At 45.4% G+C, this 24040-nt stretch overlaps 2 protein-coding genes across 4 annotated transcripts in view; both read left to right on the top strand.

The window, feature by feature from the left end:
• The window catches only part of Chat (choline O-acetyltransferase), a 52663-nt gene extending 48108 nt beyond the window's left edge, over positions 1-4555 (top strand). For both annotated transcript variants that reach the window (XM_085687832.2, XM_048421401.3), the window contains 2 exons: positions 732-869; positions 3061-4555. In XM_085687832.2, the coding sequence (XP_085543958.2) occupies positions 732-869; positions 3061-3342 (420 nt within the window). In that variant the 3' untranslated portion in view covers positions 3343-4555. The remainder of the gene's footprint in view (positions 1-731; positions 870-3060) is intronic.
• A 7370-nt stretch (positions 4556-11925) lies between these two features.
• Positions 11926-23281, top strand: C5H10orf53 (chromosome 5 C10orf53 homolog). 2 transcript variants are annotated; one of them, XM_048421310.3, is made up of 3 exons: positions 11926-12102; positions 19819-19938; positions 22763-23281. In XM_048421310.3, the coding sequence occupies exons 1-3, from the start codon at positions 12015-12017 to the stop codon at positions 22825-22827; spliced, it is 273 nt and encodes a 90-aa protein (XP_048277267.2). In that variant the 5' UTR covers positions 11926-12014; the 3' UTR covers positions 22828-23281. The 2 variants fall into 2 exon arrangements, with proteins under 2 accessions (XP_048277267.2, XP_048277266.2); XM_048421309.3 differs by having other exon boundaries at positions 11949-12111; positions 22763-23113.
• The last annotated feature ends 759 nt before the right edge of the window (positions 23282-24040 follow it).

Here is a 24040-nt window from a genome sequence, read left to right as displayed (position 1 = left end):
GATGAACCCTGTCCCAGCTTTGTGTCGGAGGGTGAAGAATTAGTTATTGTTTAATTCTAGCCCTGACAGTTTTGACACCCCTCCCCTATTCCTGGATCCAACACATGAGCCAGCCTTTTCCCTTATACTCTTTATCTGGCCAAAGCAGGCTGGTGCAGGGAGCAGGCTCACCCATTCTTGTGTTAAAGTAGCATGCTGGCATGGCTGTGTAGTGGGCAGTGGGCTCACCTACCTTCCATCCTGACATTTGTAAGGTAGATCCCAGCCCTCTCTGAACACAGCCTGTGTGTGCGGCAGTATGCAAGAGTCCAGGAGCAGGCCCGGGCAGTGGTAGTGCATGCCTTTAACCCCAGCACGCGGGAACTGTGAGTTCAAGGCCAGCCAAGAGCTAGTTCCAGGGCACTCAGGGCTGTTACACAGAGAAATCCTGTCTTGAAAAACCAAAAAAAAAGGAAGGAAAGAAGGAAGGAAGGAAGGAAGGAAGGAAGGAAGGAAGGAAGGAAGGAAGGAAGGAAGGAAGGAAGGAAGAGAAAATGAGTCCAGGAGCAGAGGCTGCACATAAAGCAGTCAGCCTGAGCAGACGATCATACAGTCATTCCGGCTGTCTACCCAGAACGGTTTAAGTAAGGGCTGTGACTGCTGGAGTCATCCCCGGTTTTGAGGAGACAAGAAGGGGAGAGAAGGTAGAGAGAAGTGCAGGTCTCATTGTCTTCTGTGTTCCTGACTTCTAGGCCATAACCGGCATGGCCATTGACAACCACCTGCTGGCACTGAGGGAGCTGGCGCGGGACCTGTGCAAGGAGCCGCCTGAGATGTTCATGGATGAAACATACCTGATGAGCAACCGGTTTGTCCTCTCCACCAGCCAGGTACAGCTTCTGTATGTGTGACCAGGGCCTCGTAGTAGAACCAGGGAGTTTCGGAAGACATTAATGACTGGGAATCTGTCTTTGTCTCTGTTATTTTTAACATACACACAACACACACATTCTCTCTCTCTCTCTCTCTCTCTCTCTCTCTCTCTCTCACACACACACACACACACACACACACACACATACTGATGAATATATTTGCATATTTAATATATGTCAATTATGCAAAAATAATTACACATACTTACAGGGTACAGTGTATGCTGAATTATCTGCATTAATGAGTAGCAGTCAAATCAGCCTAATGGTATATCTATCAACTTAGTCATTTAGAGAATATTCAAAATCCTTTCCACTAGGTACTTTGAAATATTTGAATTATTGTTGTCAACCATATCCTTTCTACTGTGCCATCAAACACTGAAGTGAACAAATATCCTCTTCACTCTCAACCCCATCACCCAGCTCTTCTTTTTATTTTTTAACAAGTTTTATCTTTACTTGTGTGTGTTTCTAGGTATGTGTACATGTATGTGAGTGTATGCTCTGTGTCTGCTGATGCTCTCAGAGGTCACAACAGGGTGTTGGATCCCCTGGAGCTAGAGTTACAAGCAACTGTGAGCTAACTTGGGTCTTCTGGAAGAGCTACAAGCTCTTTTAACCACTGAACCATCTCTCCAGCCTCAGGCTCTACTTCTTAAGTGTTTCGTCCCCTTCGGTAGAACGATCTAAATGTTCAGGGAATTGATATTCTCCTACCTTCTAAGCAGAAATGGCCACAGGCTTCCGTAGCCAAGGTAGACAGTCAAGGTAGAACACACCCATCTGGGGGGTTCTAGAGGTCATGCAGTACTGCTCTGCCATCTGTCACGTGACTTGTATTCCACAGGCCTGCTTGGAGGGTCCCCAATTAGGTCACGGGGATTATGATAATGAACGGCCAGGACACCAGCCTGGAGCTGGACATATGCCGATGGTGTTAAAGGACCACAACCACAGGGACAAATTGTCATTCTTTAGTGGGGAGCTGCAGGGGAGGGGAGGGCACACCTAAACATGCCAGCCTCCTGAAGTCACCCTCTCTGCAAACCGCTGGACGTGGGCGGCAAAGGGGGCCAACAAAGCAATGTTTGAGGATAAAAGCCCACTCAGTAATTTAATCTTGTCATTACAGCCGTGAGCTCGCAGACATGAATAAATGAGAGCAGAATACTCCAACATAAATTCTTCAGGAAACTATCCATGGGCAGAGCGCGCTCTGGAATGGCTTCATGGCCTCCAGGCATTGCACGGCAAATTTATCTGACAATGCAGTGACTCTATTAGCAAGACTGATGGCTTGTTCTGCCCCATTAAAATGGCCAGTGTCATTCGAGCAGGCCCAAGAACACAGCACCAGAAACCTGTGGATTAAACGCGGACTCTGTCCCACATTACATGGGCCCAACAATCCCTTCTCCTTTTCCCTAAAACCAACTGATAAAATGAGGGTGGGGTGTGAGCCGCGCTTTCCCGCCCGAAAGTGGCACTGACGGCCTGAGCTTTCTTGGTCGGAGATCTGTATTGCAAAGCCTCAGCCCTCTGAATTCAAAACATCTTAGACAATTAACTAAAATTCCAGGTGACAGCAGGTTTGGAGGTGCCCAGTGCCGAGTAATTGTGCACGGGAGGGCCTTGGGAGGAAATCAGGCCAGCCAGGCGGTACTGACAGTAATTACGGATCTGGGGGAAATCAACAGAGAAGATGGGCCAGATTTCCTCCAGTTCATAAATTACTCCCTGCGGGAAGCTGTCTAATGGTTGGGTGCCACCAGGGTGCTGTTTAGTAAATTAGCCTGATTGCCACAGTGCCTCAAATGGCCCCTAGATGAAGGAAAGTCTTGGCTCAAGCCGGAGCAGCAGGTCGCCCTGGGAGCTTCCAGCTCCACAAGCGGAGCCAATTGCACACTGGGGAGTGGGTTGGGGTCTCTCTCCCTCGACACCATGCACCTTGATGGCTCCTCTTTATTACCATGTCCATTCATTCGTGCCGCCACATTCACTCTGGTCAAATCCAGGACGAGGAGACAGACAGGGAAAAAAAACAGCACCGAGGTCTTGGGAACTCGGGACTCACCCACCACATACTAACAGGTTCCCGGCTGAATGCCCCAGTAAGCTGCTTCTGACCTGTGCCCTTCTCCAGGTGCCCACAACCATGGAGATGTTCTGCTGTTATGGCCCTGTGGTCCCCAACGGATATGGAGCCTGCTACAACCCCCAGCCTGAGGCCATCCTCTTCTGCATCTCCAGCTTTCACAGCTGCAGAGAGACCTCTTCCGCGGAGTTTGCAGAAGCTGTGGGAGCAAGCCTTGCTGACATGAGAGATCTCTGCGGTGCACGGCAGCCTGCTGAGGGCAAGCCAGCAGCAACAAAGGAACGCACCAGAGACCCAACCAGGGCAAACAATCTTGACTCCAGCCACTAGCCTGACCTCCTGCAGGAGCCAGACCCTACCAAGCCCTGCTCCCATCCCCCACCCCAGCTTTTTGTTGCTCCCCTGTCCTCATGGGCCCAACCCATCAGACTGTGTGGGGAGGTGTCACACAAACCTGGCATGGTAGGAGAAAGAGTCCCTCATTATTTACCAAGGTGGACTCTGGCCTTTACCAGTGGAAATGAGACTAGCTCAGCTTGGAAGCAGCCTGGGTGGGCTGGGAGTCTCCTCTAGGATCTGCAAAAACTTAACATTTGTACTTCGCTCCCAGCAGCACCCAGTGGTGTGCAGGGTAGTTCTGCCTAATGACAGGATGCGTCATCTCATCACATGGTATGAACCCAAATAAGACATGAAGGTAGAGATTAGCCCTGGATTGTCACCTGCCACCATCCCTCCACACACTCACATATACACATATAGCCCGAGGCCAATTAAAATACAGAGGCCCACACCCTCAAAGACGTTCCTCCCATGGTAACACAGCAGTCTTCCTTGAGCTCAGATAATGTCATGCAGGTATTCAGAAAGAAAAACCAGAATGAAACAATTTCTTCATTTGATAACAGAGGGAACTAAGTCTTTGGGCAAGGCTGTGAAGATTAAAGGTTGGGTTGTGAGTAAGGGTTGCATGGTCACAGAGCCATTTGGAATGACAGTTTCCATCAGGCATTGTCTGTGTGATTTTCTTTGAGTTATTTACACTGATCTGGACGAACCAGGCCTATACTTGCAGTTCTCTATTGGGAAATGAATTCACTATATTTATTGGATACATCAAACCATGCACTGTGAGGGCGTCAAGACTCATGAGTGGCAGACCCTTGGCTGGAGGGAACACCTCCTCCCTTAGGAAGAGACTGGAAGCTGGCCTTCCCCCTCCAAGAACAAAGGCACACGCTCATTTTTATGCAAAGGCAACACTGAGCCACGGCCACAGGCTGCTCTATGGGGACCCTGGGAAAGGAGACTGTTCCATGTGTCCCTAAAGAGATGGAAAATGAGACAGTTGTTTGAAGCAGTGATGCACTGAAAGTATGGCCATCTTATCATACTGCTACATTGCCAAATTATATATGAAGTTGATGTTTGGGTTCTATTTTTATAATATAGTTCTAGATTTATGGTAATATGTACACTTTAATTTATAGTTCTGTGCTTTAAAGAAATATGTGTATGAATAAAGAACAGTATATTGAAAGTATTCTATTCAAGATATTTATAAGGACTATAAGTCTGCATTCAATAAAACGTAATGCCAAGAAAGGTGACGATGTTATTGTTCCTACTGACAGCTCAATGACCTGTATCTAGACTCTGCCAGCAACAGGGTCAGAGAATGAGGCTTGGAACATCACTTGAAATCAGAAGTTTGAAGCCAACCTGGGTAGCCTAAAAAGATTCTGCATCTAAAAATAAAAGATACTGGGCCATGGAAGAAAAAGGTCAAAGGGAACTAAGTCTTTGCTAATGTAAATGGCAGGCCATATTGTGACTGAGGGAGACACAGGTTTCATATGTCATTCTGATTGATTGACAGGCACTCAGTATAGAGATGGGTGTTCCCTGTAAGCATGTCCAAACATGTATACAGGCAGCATAAAGTAGAGATAAAACCTCCAGTCTCAGAGGCCAGATGCATGACTAACAAGCCCAGGGGCACTCCACACTTCTTAAAGATCCTAGAGAGTGCCATTGGCCTTTGAGACCACAGAATCCCTACCTGTAATGTGGGAATGTTGAGGCCAACACTAATCTTTATCATAAAGATCTAGCATTCTTGTTATAGGCTCACAAATGCATGCTCATCCTGATCCTGGCTGTAAGACCCTCTCCACAGGTGAGCAATCATAGTGCCAGAATGGAGAGTTTTCCAGATGGGGACCCCAGGACTCTCCCAGCAGAACACCGAAGTGCACAGGTCAGTGAGTCAGGATGTGGGAAATTCTTTTTCCCACTTTTCAAAGGGAAAATGGCTTAGAATACTCCAGGATGGAGGAGAGGATGAAAGCAATGTGAGTTGTTCTTACCTGTCACACATATGGCAGATGGCCTTCAAACAGTCAGACATGAAAAATGCAGACAACACAGAAAACAGGAAGTAGAGACAATATGAAATTATGCCTCCTTTCCATTGGGTGGATGCTGATATCCGGAGAAGAAGGCAGATAGAATCCCTCTGAATGGCATGGGAACAACCAGATGTTTCCAAATTATTCTAGAACAGTAGTCTCCTTGGAGGGAAACACCAGTAGCTGTTCCCTTGGCCAGTTCATCCTATTTAAAAAATATATATGTATATATGTATGTATTTCAACATGTGTATATGTGTGTGGGTATATATGTGTGTATGTATATATATATGTATGTATGTGTGTATGTATATATGTGTGTGTGTGTGTGTGTGTTTTTCTGAGCTTTTCTTTCAAAAATCCCTTTACATATTAAGGGTAAGCACAAGGCTCTCCTGGGAAGAGCTGGCCTCACATCAGGTGTAAAGACTTTTCTAAACCAACTCTCTTTGGTTCATCTCCTATCATGTATTCCTTCTATCTCTTGAAGGGATTTCTGTTCCTACCTCTGTCCCTTATGTCATGGGCCCAAGAGTTCTGTCTATGCTCTCTATTTCTAACTGAGAAGTAGTGATTTGGCAGGCTGAGTTGATGCAGAAGGGCTCCTCCAACTATGAAAACATATATTTAAAGGGAAAATATTTGCACTATATACTGGCATTCAGAATATAAAAAAAAAAATCTATCACTTGGGAAGCAGAGGCAGTGAGATCTCTGTGAGTTTGAGGCCACTCTGGTCTACAAAGCAAGTTCCAAGACAGTCAGGGTTGTGTAAAGAAAACCTGTCTCCAAAAGAAAAAGGAAGGAAGGAAGGAAGAAAGGAAGGAAGGAAGGAAGGAAGGAAGGAAGGAAGGAAGGAAGGAAGGAAGGAAAGAAGGAAGAAGTGCGTGCTCGCCTTTCAGAAAGAAGGGTGCCATAGTTAGCAGGAGCTACAGGTTTACACATGACATGTCTGTCTGTCCTAGCTTCACTTCTGTCACTGTGTAAAAGACCCTGTCCAAGAGCAACACGCAGCAGGGAAGGGTTTATTTGGCTTCCAGTTCCAGGCTGAGAAGTCAGGAGGTGGGGACCTCAAGCACCATATCTGCAGTCAGGATCAGAGAGAGAAGACACACGGACCCCTGCTGTGCACTAGCAATGCTCAGCAGGCTTCCTTCACTCTGACACAGTTCAGGGTGCAGCCCACGAAAGGGTGACACTCATATTCAGGGTGGGTCTTCCCATCAACTGTCAAGACAGTTCAAGGACATGCCGACAGGCTGACCTGATCTACATAATTCCTCAGCTGAGACTCCTTCCCAGGTGAGTCTAGGTGGTGACAAGTTGACATTTAAAACTAGCCAGCCCAAGACCCCTCCGGCCCATCCGCACACCACCCCTTGGGGCTGGCAGGATGTGCAAGCCCAATTCCCAGAGGCATCTTCATCCTCCAAAAAGGACTAGAAAAACTCTTCCCATCAGGCCCGAAAGCCTGCCATCCACTCAAGGTGGTTGATGTAGGGGGGACGAAAGGCATGAGACATTAAAACCACAAATTTTGCCATGTGAAGATGAAATATCTGAATTTAACAGAATCATTTTAAAAGGTCAAATTGGCCTGCTACAATAAGACTCAGAGACGCACATAGAAAACCACTTCCCACCTTGCACACATCAAACACCCACAGTGGGACACAGTCTATTGCAGATGAGCTCACAGTCAGAAATACAAAGCGAGGAAATAATGTGCATGACAGGAGCGCAGTAGAGAAAGCAAATAGGAGTCAGGACGGCGGCAGCTTCGGGAAAACAGATAAACAGATGGTCAAATATTGCAGGGCTGGAGAGATGGCTCAGTGGTTAAGAACATGACTGCTCTTCCTGAGGACCTGGGTTCAATTCCCAGCACCCACATGGCAGCTTACAACTGTCTGAAGATCCAGTTGCAGGGGATCTGACACCTTCACACCAATGCACATAAAATAAAGTTAAATAAACCATGAAAAAATTAAAAAAAAACAGATGTGTGAAATATTGCTAAAGACTTTGTTGAGTGAGACAAGGAACTCGGACGGACATGTGGGAGCTGTTGGGAAAGCATCCTAGTTTGCTTTCTGCTGCTGTGACAAATACCGTGGCTTACACATCTCCAACACTCCATCACTGAGAGAAGGGAGAGCAGGAACTCAAGGAAGGAACCTGGAGGCGGGAACTGAAGCACAGGCCGGGGAGGGGTGCTGCTTACTGACTTGCTCTCATGGTTTACTCGGTTTGCATTCTGATGCAGTGCAGGACCACCTGTCCAGGGGTCATACCACCCACAGTGGCTAGACCCTCCCACATCAATTGTTAATCAAGAAAACATCCCCCTGACTGGACCGCAGGCCAATCTGATGGAGGCAACTCTTCAACTGAAGCTCCCTCTTCCCAATGACTCTGCTTCTGTGGGGCAGACAAAACAAAACAACAAAACAAAGCTAGCACAGGGGTATATTAGACAGAATGTGGGAAAGCACTTGTCAATGAGAAATGACTGAGAATATTCCAGAATCTAGAAAACAACTCTACAACTCATGGGTCAAAGAAAAAAAGGTAGCATAAACCTTAAAATACTTAAAGAATGTTAAAGACATCACATAACAATGCTGCCCCCAGAATGTCCCAGGGTCATTAGGTCATAGGATACCTTATGATGAACTGCACCCCAAAACAATACAGGCCATTACCATTGTTCTCAGTTACCAACCAGATGATAAGACTCTACTACTTGATTTGGTGTCAGGATACCAATAAATCAAACCAAGCATGAGCGGGAAGTGTGCTAGCTTTCATACTGCTGCAATGTGCTATCTAGTCTGCTGCTGGAGAAAAGGCAGTAACGTTCTGATCTAGCCATGAACTCTGCGTACTATACAGTACCAATTCGCCAGGCAAGTGTGCTCATTGGTGTCTGACATGAGAGTGTCCAATCACTTTATTGCTGGATTTGAGGCTCTCTCCACAAAAGGAATTCATGTCCAATACTACATACAAACCTGGTCAAAAACGGTGGTTAGGGAAGTCCCAGACCCGAAGATGGGAACCTGCTACTATCGCTTTGCTGAATGGATATTGTGTTTATACGCATAGACTAGCACCACTCTCTGAAATGTTCAGAGGACCTTCTATTTGTAGTTGATGTAGACAGGAAGTAACCGTTGAGTGCCTCTATCACTTGCTCCAAGGAATATTGTGGAAGAGGATGTGGACAGAGTCTAAGAGCGAGAGGAGAGGAAAGGGTGCTATGAAATGCTGTTTTCTATGTTATATACATGGCACAATGAAAGCTAGCCAGGGAAGACACTTCCAACTATTGTTCCCATGAATTCCCAGCAGTAGTGGCTACCTGTGTAAGATCTCTGGGGTTTCAAATGCTCAAGCCAGGCCCAGTGTCATTCTCTCTTCCTGATGACTAAAGATCCAGACGTCTAAATCTCACCTCCTTCTCTAGCACCATGTCTGGCTGTACTCCGCCATGCTTGCTGCCATGATGATAATGGACTAAACCTCTAAACTGTAAGCCAGCCCAAATTAAATATTTTCCTTTATAAGACCTACTGTGGGCATGGTGTCTTCATAGCAATAGAAATACTAAGACACCGGTCTAGTCAAATCACGGAACTCTGGGTTCAGTGAGAGAGATGGTATCTAGAACCAAGGCAGTGCCAGGCATGGTGGCACACACTTCTCATGCCAGCCCTCAGAAGGTAGCAGTGAGTTTGAGGCCAGCCTAATCTACATAGCAAGCTAAAGGACAGCCAGGGGTTATATAGAGAGACCTTGTCTCAAAAAAACAAAACCAACAGGAAACCCTGGGTAGCAGGCTGATAAGAGGATTTGGTGAATCCAGGCTTTGGGCACCAAGGCTGATAACCCTGGAACCCACATAGAGACAAACAAGCCCCACACATTGTCCTCTGACCTCCACACACACGCCACAGCGTGCACACATACATATAATTGGGCACACACAGAGACAAGGAAGAGATCAATTATGAAAACAGATTAGCAATGAAATCAGAAGAAAGTACTTCTAAAGGCTTTTAGCAAAGTTAGTAATCCAATCAGTAGTACTCAAATGAAGAGTAGATTTTTGTCTTCTAAAAGTACACAAAGTTTAGGGAAAACCAATTGTTAGTGTCTTAGGGTTACTATTGCTGTGATGAAACATCACGACCAAAAACAACTCAGGGAGGAAATGGTTTATTGGGCTCACACTTTCACATTGCTGTTCTTCACTGAAGGAAGCCAGGACAGGAACCTGCAGACAGGTTCCTCTGATGCAGAGGCCATGGAGGGTGCTGATAACTGCCTTGCTCCTCATGGCTTCCTCAATCTTTCTTTTAGAACCCAGGACCACCAGCCAGGGATGACCCCACCCACAGTGGACTGGGCCCTCCCCCATCAATCAATCACTCATTAAAATGCCCTACAGGCCTACCTGCTGACAATCTGGTCTTTGCTAGGCATTTTTCTCAATTGCGGTTCCCTCCTCTTAGATGACTAGAGCTTGCGTTGACATCGTAAGGACATAAAAATTTTTTAAAACTTTGCAATTTCAAGAGTTAGTTGAAAACAGGATATCTAACTAGGACACTGAGCTCAAGCATAAACCATGAAATGTTCCTGGCGGCAGGGCCACTTGTTCATTCCTAGCTCTGTGGTCTATCAGGGAACAGTAGAAGCAACCACTTTGGGGAGGGGGCATGCTAGAGATAATTCACACCTGCTGCTATGTGAGACCAACTCCTTTGACCCAAACTGAACCCAGTCTGTGGTTTTTGCCTATATATGTCGGCCCCAATTGAGAACGGGGGTCAGGGGTGGGCTCTCCCTACTGCGCTGCATTGTGTGTGGTAGTTGAGCTCCCAGCCTGGCTTGGACTTTGCGCACTGAATAAACCCTGCTTTTGCATTCTGGACATGACTGGATTCTAGTGGTCTCTCTGGGGGGGGGTCTCAACTTGAGCACAACAACATAAAACAAGCCAGCACAATTAGGTCCTTCCAAAAGGCACGAGGCCATACTGACCAGAAGAAGAGCGCTGGTGTCAAGGACGTGGAGCTTTTCTCTGTAGTTCACTGTGCTCAGCTGTGTTTGTGAGTTACTTCCTGCTATTCAGTGGCGCTGTAAACTCAAGTTCCCGGGGATAGCTACCCGCATGTGTGAAAGATTCTGCATCGCTGATTGGTTGATCTGAACTTCATGGTTGTAGAGGGTTGCAATGTTCGCATCGAGAACCCACATTATCTTGGCTTATTGTTTTTCCCCTTAATATTTATTCATTGCTAAGGTCCCTGTGTGACCTAATGTCTCGTCAGCTTTATATAAAAGTTTTGGAATATATTAACAGACCATTAGCTTCACAACCCCAAGTTCCTATTTGGGGGAAAGTTGTGCCTTGCATTGGCAGTGTGAAACAGAGCTCAGGGGAGATTCTTTGTGCCCCTCCAAAAGTCAGAATTCTACTGGCAATGCGGATCAACCCGTATGTATCACAGAAGGTCAGGCAACACGTGGGGAGAATTGATATTAACACACAACAGTAGCATATGTTGGGAGAACTCACGGGAACGAGTTTTTAATCCTTGCACTTTTCATAACCCTATAAAAAATATTGACCACGTTGGTTTTCATAAATGTGTGTTGCGCTCACTAAAAAGGTAATTGTTAGGCTTGGCTAATCACTGTAGGGAAAAACAAGACACCCCTGAATCTCAAGACTGTAGAACAAATGCTTCTGTCTTCCTCTGCCAAAATAAAGCAGGCTGTGAGGCTGCCCTATCATGAGATCTTTTATCCATGGGGCCTCCAGGTTCTCCCTGGGTTATCTGTGTCTGGGGGGAGGGGTGAAAGAGGGAAGGAGGGAAGAAGAGGGATAGAGACAGAGACAGACAGACAGACAGACAGACAGACAGACAGACACCCTTTTGAGTCTTTATCCCAACCCCAGAGCTGAGTGAAGGGTGAGTTTGATGAATCAGGTTTTGTCTCAGCAGAACAGGTTAGCTAGTAAGGAGTGGAAACCGCATCCAAACAGGAGAATGGACTAATTGAAAACATGTCAGCACACGTGGGGGCACATGCCTGTAAATTCCAGCATTCGGGAGGTTTCAACAAAACAAAGATACGACTATTTGTATGTATGTATGTATAAACAATCAATTAAACACAGGGCAGAAAGTAGAGAAAACACATTGACTCTGTCCTATGCAGCCTGCCAAGGCTCCCTAGTCTCTGCTGAGTAAACACAAGCCGCAGGCAGCAACTCACCTTGAGCGACGGTTACTGACAAAACGAGGCAACTTTGGAAAGTGTAGCTTCCTATAGCTGGTCAGGGGTAGACATTGGCCCTTTCCCAGCCAGCACTTACCACAGCAGGGGGAGACTGAGTTAGTTTATGAGGCTATTTAGAAACTCTGTCTCAGGCCTGAGGACTTGGGACAAGAAAAACTTGGCTCCGCCCAGCTCATGGCCACGCCCACCCCTCTGAGGCCCGTATGGGCAGTTGCCTAGCAGCAGGTGTTGCTCCAGTCCTTGACAACCTCCAGCAGCCAGGAAGAAAGAAGCACCATGCCCAAAAATGCGGTAGTGACCTTGCGCTACGGACCCTACAGCGCAGTGGGCCTGTCCGTGGAGCACCGCACCTACCGCCTGGAAGGTCTGCAAGGTGGGCCACCCCACTGAGTGACTCTTTTTGAGCCTCAGCCCCCGGGACTCAGGCTGAGTCCTCTACCTAGGCCTCCCTTCCCTTTTCAGACCCCAGGAGGCTTTCATAGAATAACTTAGCCCTTCCTCCCTCTGGTCCCCACTGCTAGGATAGAAACCTGAAAACTGATATGATCTATGGGCACCCTGAGTGTTACCAAGCAAAATACACAAATAAAATGGCTAGGGGGAGAAAGTACCTAATCCCACATTACAATTTGGGAAATTTAGGCTCAGAAATATTATAAGTGACCTTCATGGAGTGCCAGGGCTGAGATTCTATCCTGTGCTTCTTCATCTATGCAGCAAGGCCTGTGTTAAACATCTGTCTGCATGGACTCAGGCAGATGGGCTCACTGTTGATCAGGATGTATGTGTTCAGGAGAGCATTGATTGCTGAGAGCCATGCCTAAACCCTCACAGACTAGAGAGTGCATGGGAACCCACCTACAGTGGGGTTACCAGCATTTCATGGCAAAAGCCCCAGCTCCAAGAACCCGAGAGACCAAACAGCCACTACCTGTATTAGTCAGGGTTCTCTAGAATCACAGAACTTATGGGATATATATATATATATATGAATTTGTTGAGATGACTTATGTCTTACAGGCTGCAGTCCAACAATAGCTAGTTGTGAATGGAAAGTCCAAGAATGCAGTAGTTGCTCAGTCCCATGAGGCTGGGGTCTCAGAAAGTCTTCTGTATAAGCTGGGGTCCCCAAGTAGGCTCAACAGATGTGCTGGCACAGCGAGGACAGGCAGGTGAACAAAGGAGCCTTCCTTCCCCTTTGTCCCCATAGGCTTCCATCAGAAGGCGTGGCCCAGATTAAAGGTGTGTCATCCCACCTCAAGAGCTGGATCGAAGGCGTGTTTCTTTCCAGCGGCATACTCTGAATCACAGGCATGCCCTCCATTTCTGTTTGCAGTCCATTCCAGATATACTCAAGTTGACAACCAAGAATAGCCAGCATATCACCCACATATGATAAATAAAGAGATACGCTGAGAGAAGCAGAGAAATTTAATTAATGTGGCAGAGTGGGGGGAAGAAGGGCTAAAGGGTCCAGTGAGCCCAAATCCATCCCTGGACTACTGACTAAACTTTAGGATTAAATGGAGAAAGGGCCCAGCAGTAGTGCACACCTTTAATCCTAGCACTTAGGAGGCAGAGGCAGGTGGATCTCTGAGATGGATGTCTCTACAGAGCAAGTTCCAGGACAGTCAGGGCTACACAAAAAAAAAACAACCCTGTCTCAAAAAACAAAAAGAAAGATTGAAGGAAGAATTGGTACAGGGACGTGAGATGTTCATATACTCAGGCCGTCCTGATGATTGTGCATCACCAGTGTTCAGGAAGACCCCTTGAGCAATGAGCCTAGTTAAGCAAGTTGGTGACCCAAAGTGAAGGCAGAGATGCCAGACTTTCATCCCACTCTGAGTTACCTTGTACAACCAAGTGCTAAACTGGTCCCTTTAATAAAAGCAGTTTCTAAGTACCTGTCAGAATGGCAGTAATCGGAGGGCACTGAGGACACATTTGAGTTGAGTTTTAGTGGATGGAATGGGTGGAGATTGGCCAGGTACAGGTCAGGGTGTTCCAGGCAGAAGACCTGACCCTTTCAGGAACTGGTGGTCTGAACAAGTGTTGAGATGTTGAACTGATGGAGGTTACGCCAGAAGGGCAACACATGCAGGGCCATCTGAAAGCTTCAGGCAGGAAAATAAACCCTCAGCTGCTCTAACACAAGTAGAGGGTCAAGTGTGGATGGGGAAGAGGCATAGAAGGACTTTGGTGGTGCCCCCCCTCCAGTTGTAATGAGAGCCTCTTGGATCAAGACAGCCATAAAGGGATGTTATGCCAAGTAACAGCAGTGAACTCCCTAGGACAGGAGACTGGGTAGACAATGGTAATGAGGATGCCACCAACATCTACCCGTGTCTGGCTAGCAGCAAGTGAATGGCAATGCCGTCTACCAAACTGGAAAGCACCAGCCTGGGTTGGGGAGGGGGAACATGGCTTCAATGGTCACTTTTCATTTCAAACACATTAAACTTCCCATGCTTTTAGCTACCTAGTTAAATGTACAAAGGATAAGAAACTAATCCTGTCAGACCAGCCCCCGCCCCCCACCGCGACCTTGTTATGTCCTAAAGGCCCTATCTACAAGTATTGTCAGAGAGAGTTTAGACTTTCAACATACAAAATCGGGAAAGCACAATTCAACCATAGCAGCAGCCCTCATGTTAAATTTAATGATGCAAGCATGTGTTTGAGTAAATAAAATTCATGTGTGCTCTGGAGGCTGCATCAACAACTAGCTGGCCGAAGTAGTAGGGAGGAGCCAGGTGGAGAAGGGTTTATATAGTGAGGGGCGAGAAGCAACATGAGGATTTCTTGGGAGATGTGAGGAGATGAGCTGCTTGCTATTCAGCCTCTCTGGGAAACAGGGCTCCACCTCAGCCTTTGAATCTTGAATTCTTTAGTGGGACAGAGATTCAGATAAGTTCTCTTAGGAGTTTTGAAAGAGTTGGTGCCTGAAGGAACAGAATTTCTTCAGGCTGCGGATACCGGTAGAGTTACAGTTGCTGACTAGGATAGCCATAGTTTAAAAGGCAGATAATTAACAAAGAGGACAACGCTAAACATCCCAGCAGGGCATGTTTTGAGGACATAACTACTCATCAGAAAAATAGAGCCCCACGCTTGCAGGGAGAGACGGGACCAGGCAGCTGGCCAGGGATGGGTAGCACAGAGTGGGAAACAATGTAGAAGTACCAGAAGTACGTGAGACAGGATTCCGGAAGGAACCGTCCAGAACTGTTGAGCCTGTGTTATCTCCGGAGAGAGATGCACTCGCGGCTGGCACTTATGGAAGGATTAGAGAACGAATGTTCTCATATGTTTCCAATTGGAGGACAAACTGGTCAGTAACCATGGAGGACGTGTCTATAAAATGTAGCCCACACAACAGAAATCAAATGGCTTCATTTGGAGGGGCCTTCTTTACTGAAAAAGCCCATACACAGGTGGCATACTACCAATGTTTTTGGCAATATTCTTGGTAAAAGAAAAACGATAGAAACAACCAGAAACTGCAATGGTTTAGATAAATTGCAGCACATTGGTCATGTGACGTGGGATGGTGGGAGGCTGGGTTGGGTAAACACAGCACTAGGGATAGAGCCTGCCTCCGAGTTCCCTGCAGACCACAATCTCTCTTCGCTTGAACAGGCAGATAATGGAAGAGGCACAAAGGGTAGAATCAGGGTAGTTTTTAAAATTTTGTCCTTTTCTGTAATTTTTATGGTTTTTTCAGATTCACATCTGCTTTACATTTATAATCTTATATTTTAGATATACTTATTTTTCAGCAAAAAATCTACTAAAGAAGAAAAGAAACTTACGGCCAGTGCATATCTGTGTCATGGCACTTGGAAAGAGACAGAACCAGTGCACATCTGTGCACAATTGTGGCACTTGGAAAGCAGAGCGAGGATTGGGCATTCAAGCCAGCCTGGGCTACATGAGACTCTGAAAAGGGGAGAACAAAAGAGGAAGGGGAAGAATCAGTCAGGGTAGCACTGGCATTCAGGAGGCTGAGATAAGAGGATCGTGAGCACAAGGCTAGCCTGGGCTATTCAACAAGACCCTGCCCACCCCCCAAAAAATAAAGTAAGGAAGAGGGGTGGAGGAAAGGAAGGGTAGATGAAGGAGAGAAAGGAAGGAGAGGGATAGGGAGGAGAGTAGAGAAAGCAGATATGGATTGGAGAGGGATGTGGAGATAGGTGAATACTGAGTGTGTGCTTCTCTGACCTCAGAGAGGCAAGCAGTACAGAGGTAGAGGAACTGGCAGAGCCGAGGCCACAGATTCAGGCTGCTGCTCCCTCTGGGGGAGGGAAGGGTGTTTTGAGAAGATGACAGGGAGCATTTGGGTGGCTGGAGAGGCTTGTAAGGTATCTGCAGGTGGCTGATTTGTAGAGTACACCCATGCTTGATAACGCATCTAATAACAGCTGCCAACTTTTACAGAGGACCTGGTGACAAGGGCCAAGGTGTTAATAGCAACAAAGCGGGGAATATTTGCTCCTCCCCATCCCCCACTTTAGATCCAGTGTTAACACTGAGGCAAGCAGACCTACGTGTAGGCCCTCCTCTGTAAAATCTGCATCTGAACTCTGCATTTGATTTTTAAAAACATAGCCCTTTATTGTTTCCCGAAGCCCCGCTGTCTTTGGAAGGATGCCTGATCTTTTCTGAACATACCATGCCCTAAGCAGTCTGAACACTCGTGTTCTTTATTACTCATGAATTATAATCGCTCAGAGAAAATGTCTTCACTAAACCAGTCCTTAAAAGAGAGCTAAGTAATTGCCCTGGCCACGGTCGCTCCTTGTCTACTGTACTTAAGCCTGCCAAACGAGCCATTCAGAGGGATTGGAAGACACTGAAACTGACCATTAAAAATAGAATCCATCTTTATTTAGTCAAGGCTCCCAAGTGATAGCCTCCATCCCCAGTGATGCATTAGCTGTATTCATTAATGGCCACTGGCATCATGTCTGCTCTGTGTAAAGGAAGGAGAGAAGCCAGTGTACTTCGACTTCCTACCCAGAAGCATTTACATCATCTACAGATACTGCTTGACTCTGCCAGCTCAGTGAGGACAGAGCCTCTCCTGTCCCCTCCACTTTATCCAGGTCTCCTGTGAGGAATGAGGGGACACTTCAAAGAGGCGGGTGTTCTGCGGGTGGCTTACCACTTCTGGCTGATTTATGCTGAAGTTTAGCCACTGCCTGTGCACAGACTTTGTTTTAGGGAGCGTATTTATCTGACCTTTCTTTGAATAGACAAACCAGGCGCAACTCAGGAAACCGTGGTCCCTCCATGCCGAGTAGTGGCATTTGGTAAGCTGCAGGGATTCTAAAGTGTCTTCTTCTCTCATCCCTTACGCCTGCCCCAGCCATGTTACAGTCAGCCTCACTGTTCCATGTCACTCCTCTCTGACAGGAAGGGGATGATGTCCTGAGACTGACAGCATGACAAGCTATGAAGACATTGTCATTTGAGTACAAACCAGTCAGGTGGCCATTAGCCACAAGAGAAGTGAGTGGGTACTCAGCTTCGGTTTATGTTTGCTACTTTGGGGAGACAGTGTTGACCCCAGGTACCCAGAGGAAGGCTGGGTCAAGAGACCTGCTCCTCCAGAGTTCAGGTACCTATCTATACCTGGCAGCCCTAGAAGGAGAGATGACCCTTTCTTTTGTAGATCAAATTCACTTTTTTCAGCCACACCTTGTCATATAAGAGTAACTCTGTCTCTAATACTCCAAACCCAAGTGCAATCTAAGCTCAGTCAGATGGGAGTCAAGGGCCATGCATCATCAGTGGGTTGTCGGGGCAGCTGCAAGGTACTTATTCCTGAGGTCTCCTGAGGGACCACCTGCCTAGTCCTGGTAGCCCCAGTCTCTCAGAGTCCCTTAGGCCTTAGAAAGCTGGCCTTGGGAGTTTGTAGCAGAATGACAGCTAGGCTTCTGAGTTGTCTCTGTCAGATTCCAGTCCACTCCCCAGGAGGGTCTACAGGCCATGCAAAGTCTAAGGTCCTAGAGACCATGGGACACCTTCCCATGTGCAGCTACTTCCTGTTAGGGAGAAGGTGCTATGTCTCCCTCGAGGATGAGCTGCTTTTCCAAACCAGCTGGACCACTTCCATTTAAAAAGTCACTGGTCCAAGCTGAGTGCCCTCTTGAAAGATGTTTAAGATTAAGACACTTGAACAGGATACAATAGCATAAATATGCCAAAGGAACGATGCAGGCGTTCTTTGGAGAGAGGCATTAGCCGAGGCAGGTCAATGAGGGCCTCCTCCGGGTGCCTGAAGAGCGTGACCGTGTTAATGGAGACCCTCACTGAGTCTTCCTCAAGTTTGCTTCTAAAAGTGACATCAAAATTATGCAATTAAAATGCTCACAGCTGGGGCTGGATGCTCTCAAGCTGATTGAAAGATGAAGAAGTGGACAGGACAACATTTTGAAACAGCAATTGTCTCTGTAATTAAATGCAATTAACTGGCAGAAATGTCTGTTTTTCCATCCTAAAACTGACTGGCATGCTAAGACTTGAAAATAAAAACATGACCCCACCTGATGCCTTGTTCCTTCTAACCCAGATATTCAGCGCTGCACACAGAATGCTAAAGGAATGGGACATACCAACTCTAAGATGGATGGGGCAACGGGCACTTCAGGGGAACTGGAGAAGATGGCCCTGGGCTAGCTGACTAGGTTGCCAGGCTTGTTAACCACAGACAAGGCCAGGCTGTAGTGGAGACTTGCCTGGCACACTGAAGACCTAGGTTCAATCCTCAGGGGAGGGAGAAGGAAAAGGAGGAGAGATTTAAGTCAACAAGTTATATGTGACTGACCTCTGGGAAAGAGCCACCAGCTGTAAATGCTAAGCAGGCCCCAGACTCATAGGCGAGAATAACGAATATGCTTTCTTTTTAAAAGACTTCTGAGCTGGGCAGTGGTAGCACACATCTTTAATCCCAGAACTCAGGAGGCAGAGGCAGATGGATCTCTGTGAGTTCGAGGCCAGCCTGGTCTACAGAGTGAGTCCTGGCTTCCAGGACAGCCAGAGTGACACTGTCTTGGAGGGGAACAAATTTACTGGTTATATAGACATCGTAGAGAGCGCTAAGAGAATACAAGTCAATGTTTCACATAATCTCACCGCAGAGACGAAGGACCACTGAGTTCCCTTGCTCTCGTCCTTGGATTTTGAGACAGGCTCTCATTTTGTGGCACAGGCTGGCCTCTAACTCAATATCCTTCTGCCTTAGGCTACCTAAAAGCTGGGATTATAGACATGTGCCACCACACAGGGTTCTTCGTTCTTACATATTTTAATTAATATTACATATATATTCTTAATATATTGCACATATATATCCTTATTTTTGTTGTACTCACAAGGATTACTCTATTTCAAAAGTTCCCCTTTTTTTGTTTTCTTGAGACAGGGTTTCTCTCTGTATCCCTTGCTGTCCTGGAACTTGCTCTATAGACCAGGCTGTCCTAGAACTCAGAGATCTGCCTGCCTCTGCCTCCCGAATGCTGGGATTAAAGGTATGTACTACCACTGCCTAGCTAACTCGTGAATTGTTCACAGAATTTTGGTATTATATGATAAAAAGAACATCATGTTGCAAAAATCTACCTGTATTTCTGATTTTTTTTGTTATATGGTTTCGTTTATATACAGTGTTCTCAAAACATGTTTTTGAAGGTTGTGGCTTATGCTACGGATTACCCTCTAGAAAGGCAATCAAATTATATCTCCATAAGCAGGAAAAGAAGTTGTTGGATCCTGGGACCCCTCTAGTACTGGTCACTGTCTCTATGAGGCTAAGCTGCGGAACATGCAGTGGCCACTTCTGAGAGATGGGTCAGTTCAACAACCTAGAGGTGTGTCACTTGGGTATCTGTCTTTGTCTTCCTGAGACTACAAGGATACATGGAGATCAGAGACCACCTAAGTACCCAGCAGGTGGTTATGACCATAAACAGCAGGGAGGAGACCAGCTGCTGTCATCTACGAGGACATAGACATAGGCTAACCTGGAGTCACTCCATGTCACCCCATGTCACCCACGTCACTCCCTGTTTTCCAGCTGTGTTGACCAAAGATGGACATGAGGTCATCTTGGAGCAGATAGAAGACTGGAATCTGGTGGAGCTTGTGGTAAATGAAGAAACAGTCTTCCAGTGTGATATCCAAGACCTGGAGTTTGGTAAGACTCTAGGTAGCCTCTGCTCAGCACTCAGCCTCCTCCGAGAACTCCCTCATTTCTAGTTGAGTTGGTCAGGGAGTCATGCCTAGAGCCAAATTGGGGTTATTTTTGCATTTCAAATTCACAACAAGAGCGCTGTTCCCTGGGGCACATAAAAGACAACTGCACACACACACACACACATTCATACACACACTATGGCACATACACATTTCACACACACACACACACACATTCATACACACACTATGGCACATACACATTTCACACACACACACATTCATACACACACTACGGCACACACACATTTTACACACACACATACACACACACACCATGGCAATTCACATATCATGCATACCACACACACATGTCCACATACACATATCATGACACATACACATATCACACACATGCACACACATACACAGTCACACATACATTCACCCACATGTACACACATGCAAATACACTGCACACACATGGATATGCATGTGACACACCCCTATATGAATGATAAGATGATAAATTATTGAATCTACCTTTAAACTAAAAAAGCAACTACTAGGCTTAAATATTTTGCACTGGCACAAATTTAAGTTTTTTTGTTATACTGTATATATGTTTTTACTATTTAAAGTATTGCACCTATGCATCTCATTTAACAATGTAATGTAAAGTTCTAGTCATTAAAGCTATTTTTACAAACTGTTTAGGATAATTAAGAAATGTAGGTTAGCAGTTAGTCATTTCTAACAAACTTTGTAGTCATGTATGTATGTTTTCAAGGTTAAGCAGATATAATTTAGATAGATAGGTGATCTTCAAACACTTCAGAGATCTACAGAATATGGCATTTAATATGTTTTAACAACATAAAATTTTCATGATAGTGAGACACATCTGCTCCTGGCAGCACCAATTTTTTTTAGATTTGTTTATTTATTATGTATACAACATTCTGCCTCCATGTAGGCACGCACACCAGAAGAGGGCACTAGATCTCATTATAGAAGGTTGTGAGCCACCATGTGGTTGCTGGGAATTGAACTCAAGACCTCTGGAAGAGCAGCCAGTGCTCTTAACCACTGAGCCATCTCCCCAGCCCCCCTGGCAGCACCAATTTACCTTAAAAAATATGGATGATGGGCATCAAAGAACCTCCACGTGGAATCTGTTTTCATTGTGGAAAACTTAGCCACTGGGCAAGAACCTGCCCTTGCCTTGACTGCTGACAGTATGTTTTTCAAATTGGACAAGCAGGACACAAAAGAAAGCAACTGCTAAGCCTTGTTAAAACAAAGTAGAACAGTCCTTCAAAATCCCTGCTTTACAGTAAAATCTGTCAAATATTCTAGGCCCATATGGCAAAGATGGATGCCCCAATGTTGCAGAGCAACCTTGGGTGACTTCCAGGCAGCCAGCTGTCTCTGTTGTGTCTATGCTTTTGAAGTTGCTTGTTTCATGCTTCTTGTTTACTTAGGTAATATCATATCTTTCTGGGGTCTCTGATGGAATTAGAGCCCAGACAGTTATAGTTATACAGTTTTCCTTGCTATCAAATTTAGGAAAAAAAACTTAGAAAAGAGATGTAAAGTGTATAAGACTGAGAAACATAAAAACTTAAGTTATCTATCTGGAAAAATGTTCCAAGGTTTAAAAGGATATTTTTAGGATGGTCATACAAGTTATGGTAGAAAATGGTTTTGGTATAAAACTTTGGACTCATCAAGATAGAATAAATAATAGAGTAATTTCCTCAGATTTGTCAAATAAAAATGGACTTGACATTGTGAATATGAATGTAATGCTTACTTGATAATCGTTCTTATGGTATATAATTTTACTATATTAGAGTTAAAAACCTTTCCTTTTTATTTAGACAAAAAGAGGGAAATGTAGTAGGATATTTTTACATTGTATAAAGATGTATTGCTGTAATTGGTGTAATAAAAAGCTGAATGGCCAATAGCTAGGCAGGAGGTGTAGGTGGGACTTCTGGGCAGAGAGAGAATGCTGGGAAGAAGAAAGCTGGAATAGCCAGATAGACTTGGAGGAAGCAGGATGGGCAGTACAGAGATGAGGTAACACCACATGGCAGAATGGAGATTAATATAAATGGGTTCATTTAAGTTCTAAAAGCTAGTTGAGACAAGGCCAAGCCTTTATAATTAATAATAAGTTTCCATGTCATTATTTGTGAGCTGGTGACCCAAAGAAAAATCTGACTGCACATACACACACATATACCATGGCACACACACCACATACACACACACACACAGACACACACACACAGACACACACAGACACACACACACACACACACACACACTGGAGTGCTGCAGTGCTCAGCTTCTTCTCCAAGCACTGGAGACAGCAGAGGAATGAAAATGAAGCTGAGCCAGCTTTCATATATGATTGAATTGGAATGAAATAAGGTCTGTGTTTAGCTTCTTTTTTAACTTTAATAATGTGTTTCATTATTATTTTCCTTCAAAATGATTTCTGTTCCATTTATTTATTTCACCTAGACTTCTGAGACAATTAGCGTATACCCACAGTATATGGTATTATCAGCTATATTCTGCACATTTCTTTGCCCTGGGGGGCTGCTGGCCCTTAGGTTGGCACCATGTCTATCTCCCTGTGCCTGAAAGTAAGAGCTTTAGAAATCCACTAAGACTCTGCTAGAGGCTACTTCATGTTTTACCTGCCTGTAGCCTTTGAAAATAGGCTCCCAGTGGAAGCCCAAGGTATATTTAATACTATATCAAACTGTATATAATTCTGACCAAAAGGTGTCTGTCATTTATTTCCCTAGGGGGTGACGGCAAACTAGACCCACTGTGTGAAGAGGCCAGGATCGCTGTGCTAAATGCCTTCTGATATCTTGGAGCAGACAGAAGAAAGTCAGCTATGCCCTCCAGTCTGCAATACCAGCCCAAAGGGCTTATTGGGCACACAGACAGTGGGATCCACCAGTTAGAACACGGCAATGACGCCTGTCCTCTAGTCTGAACAGTTTGAGTTTCTCATCTGGCTGCACAGTCATTCACAAAGATAATAAAACCACCTCTCTGGCAGCATCTCTCAGTGGCAACCCATAGGGAGAGCCCACCAATATCAGGTGCATGTGTATCCGAAGGAAATAATAAAATGCAATCTAATAACAGAGCGCCGTCCCCTAATAAAGTACTGTTGCCAGAAGCATTAAACATTCCATCCGAAGCAAGCCAAGAACTAGGAATAGGTGTAATTAAAACACGCCTGGGTAGGGGGTGGGAATGAGGCCTTTGAAAGCCTGGACCAAGCCAGTGTCAATGAAGAATCTGGAAACATGGCTGTCTCTACAGATTTATTTCTTGCGCATACTGGAGTACATTTTTAATCTCTAGTATAAAATTAGGTGAGTTCAAATTTTCACTAGTCCCTGTTACAAACAAAGTATTTGCCTGCTTTTCTGTTAGCCAGTTCAGCTGACTGTGCTGAAGGAGGCAGGAAACAGTCTGGGGCAGTGAGAATGACTCTCAGGCTCTCTGTTGGAGAACACAACTTTAGTGGCAGGCATTGCAAAAAAAAAAAAAAAGAATCAATCATGCTAAAATGATGTAAATGATGTGCACTTGCTTTCTAAGTTGTATGTGTGTGTAATTTTTTAGGAATATATATTATATATAGTTATATAGTACATATATTTTATATACATAGATACATATTATATAGTTAAGAATATGCATATATGCGCATTATATATGATTATATAGTTAAGAATATACATATATTATATGTATGTATGTTCTTATACATATATACATATGTGTGTGTATATGTATATTCTTCACTGTAAAAGCACAGGAGGGAAGCAGACACCATTGTATGGTGTCACACATAATGCTGCCCTGTCACATTTGAGAAGACCCCAGCGGAAGTCAAGAGACTATGCAGAGAGAAAGGTGATTCCACACCCCGCAGGGACCTACACCACCTGGGAAACTGTCCTTCCCACCACCCTGGGAAGTTGCAGGTTCCCCAACACCCCTAAACTACAAAGGCCAGTAGAGATTCCATGTGCTAAATTACACCCTTGGCCCAAGTTTCA

Source organism: Myodes glareolus, chromosome 5, assembly GCF_982192425.1.
Source record: "Myodes glareolus chromosome 5, mMyoGla1.1, whole genome shotgun sequence".
NCBI classification, from domain to species: domain Eukaryota; kingdom Metazoa; phylum Chordata; class Mammalia; order Rodentia; family Cricetidae; genus Myodes; species Myodes glareolus.
The sequence above is the reverse complement of the archived record's forward strand: the minus strand, read 5'-3'. Positions and strand labels throughout refer to the sequence as shown.

What these genes read in the sequence shown, in the direction of transcription:
- C5H10orf53 (XM_048421309.3), top strand. Translation starts at nt 12,015, where the DNA reads ATGCCCAAAAATGCGGTAGTGACCTTGCGCTACGGACCCTACAGCGCA. An exon ending in CCGCCTGGAAGGTCTGCAAG is followed by an intron (nt 12,112 to 19,818) that starts GTGGGCCACCCC and finishes CCTGTTTTCCAG; the next exon opens with CTGTGTTGACCAAAGATGGA. An exon ending in TATCCAAGACCTGGAGTTTG is followed by an intron (nt 19,939 to 22,762) that starts GTAAGACTCTAG and finishes TTATTTCCCTAG; the next exon opens with GGGGTGACGGCAAACTAGAC.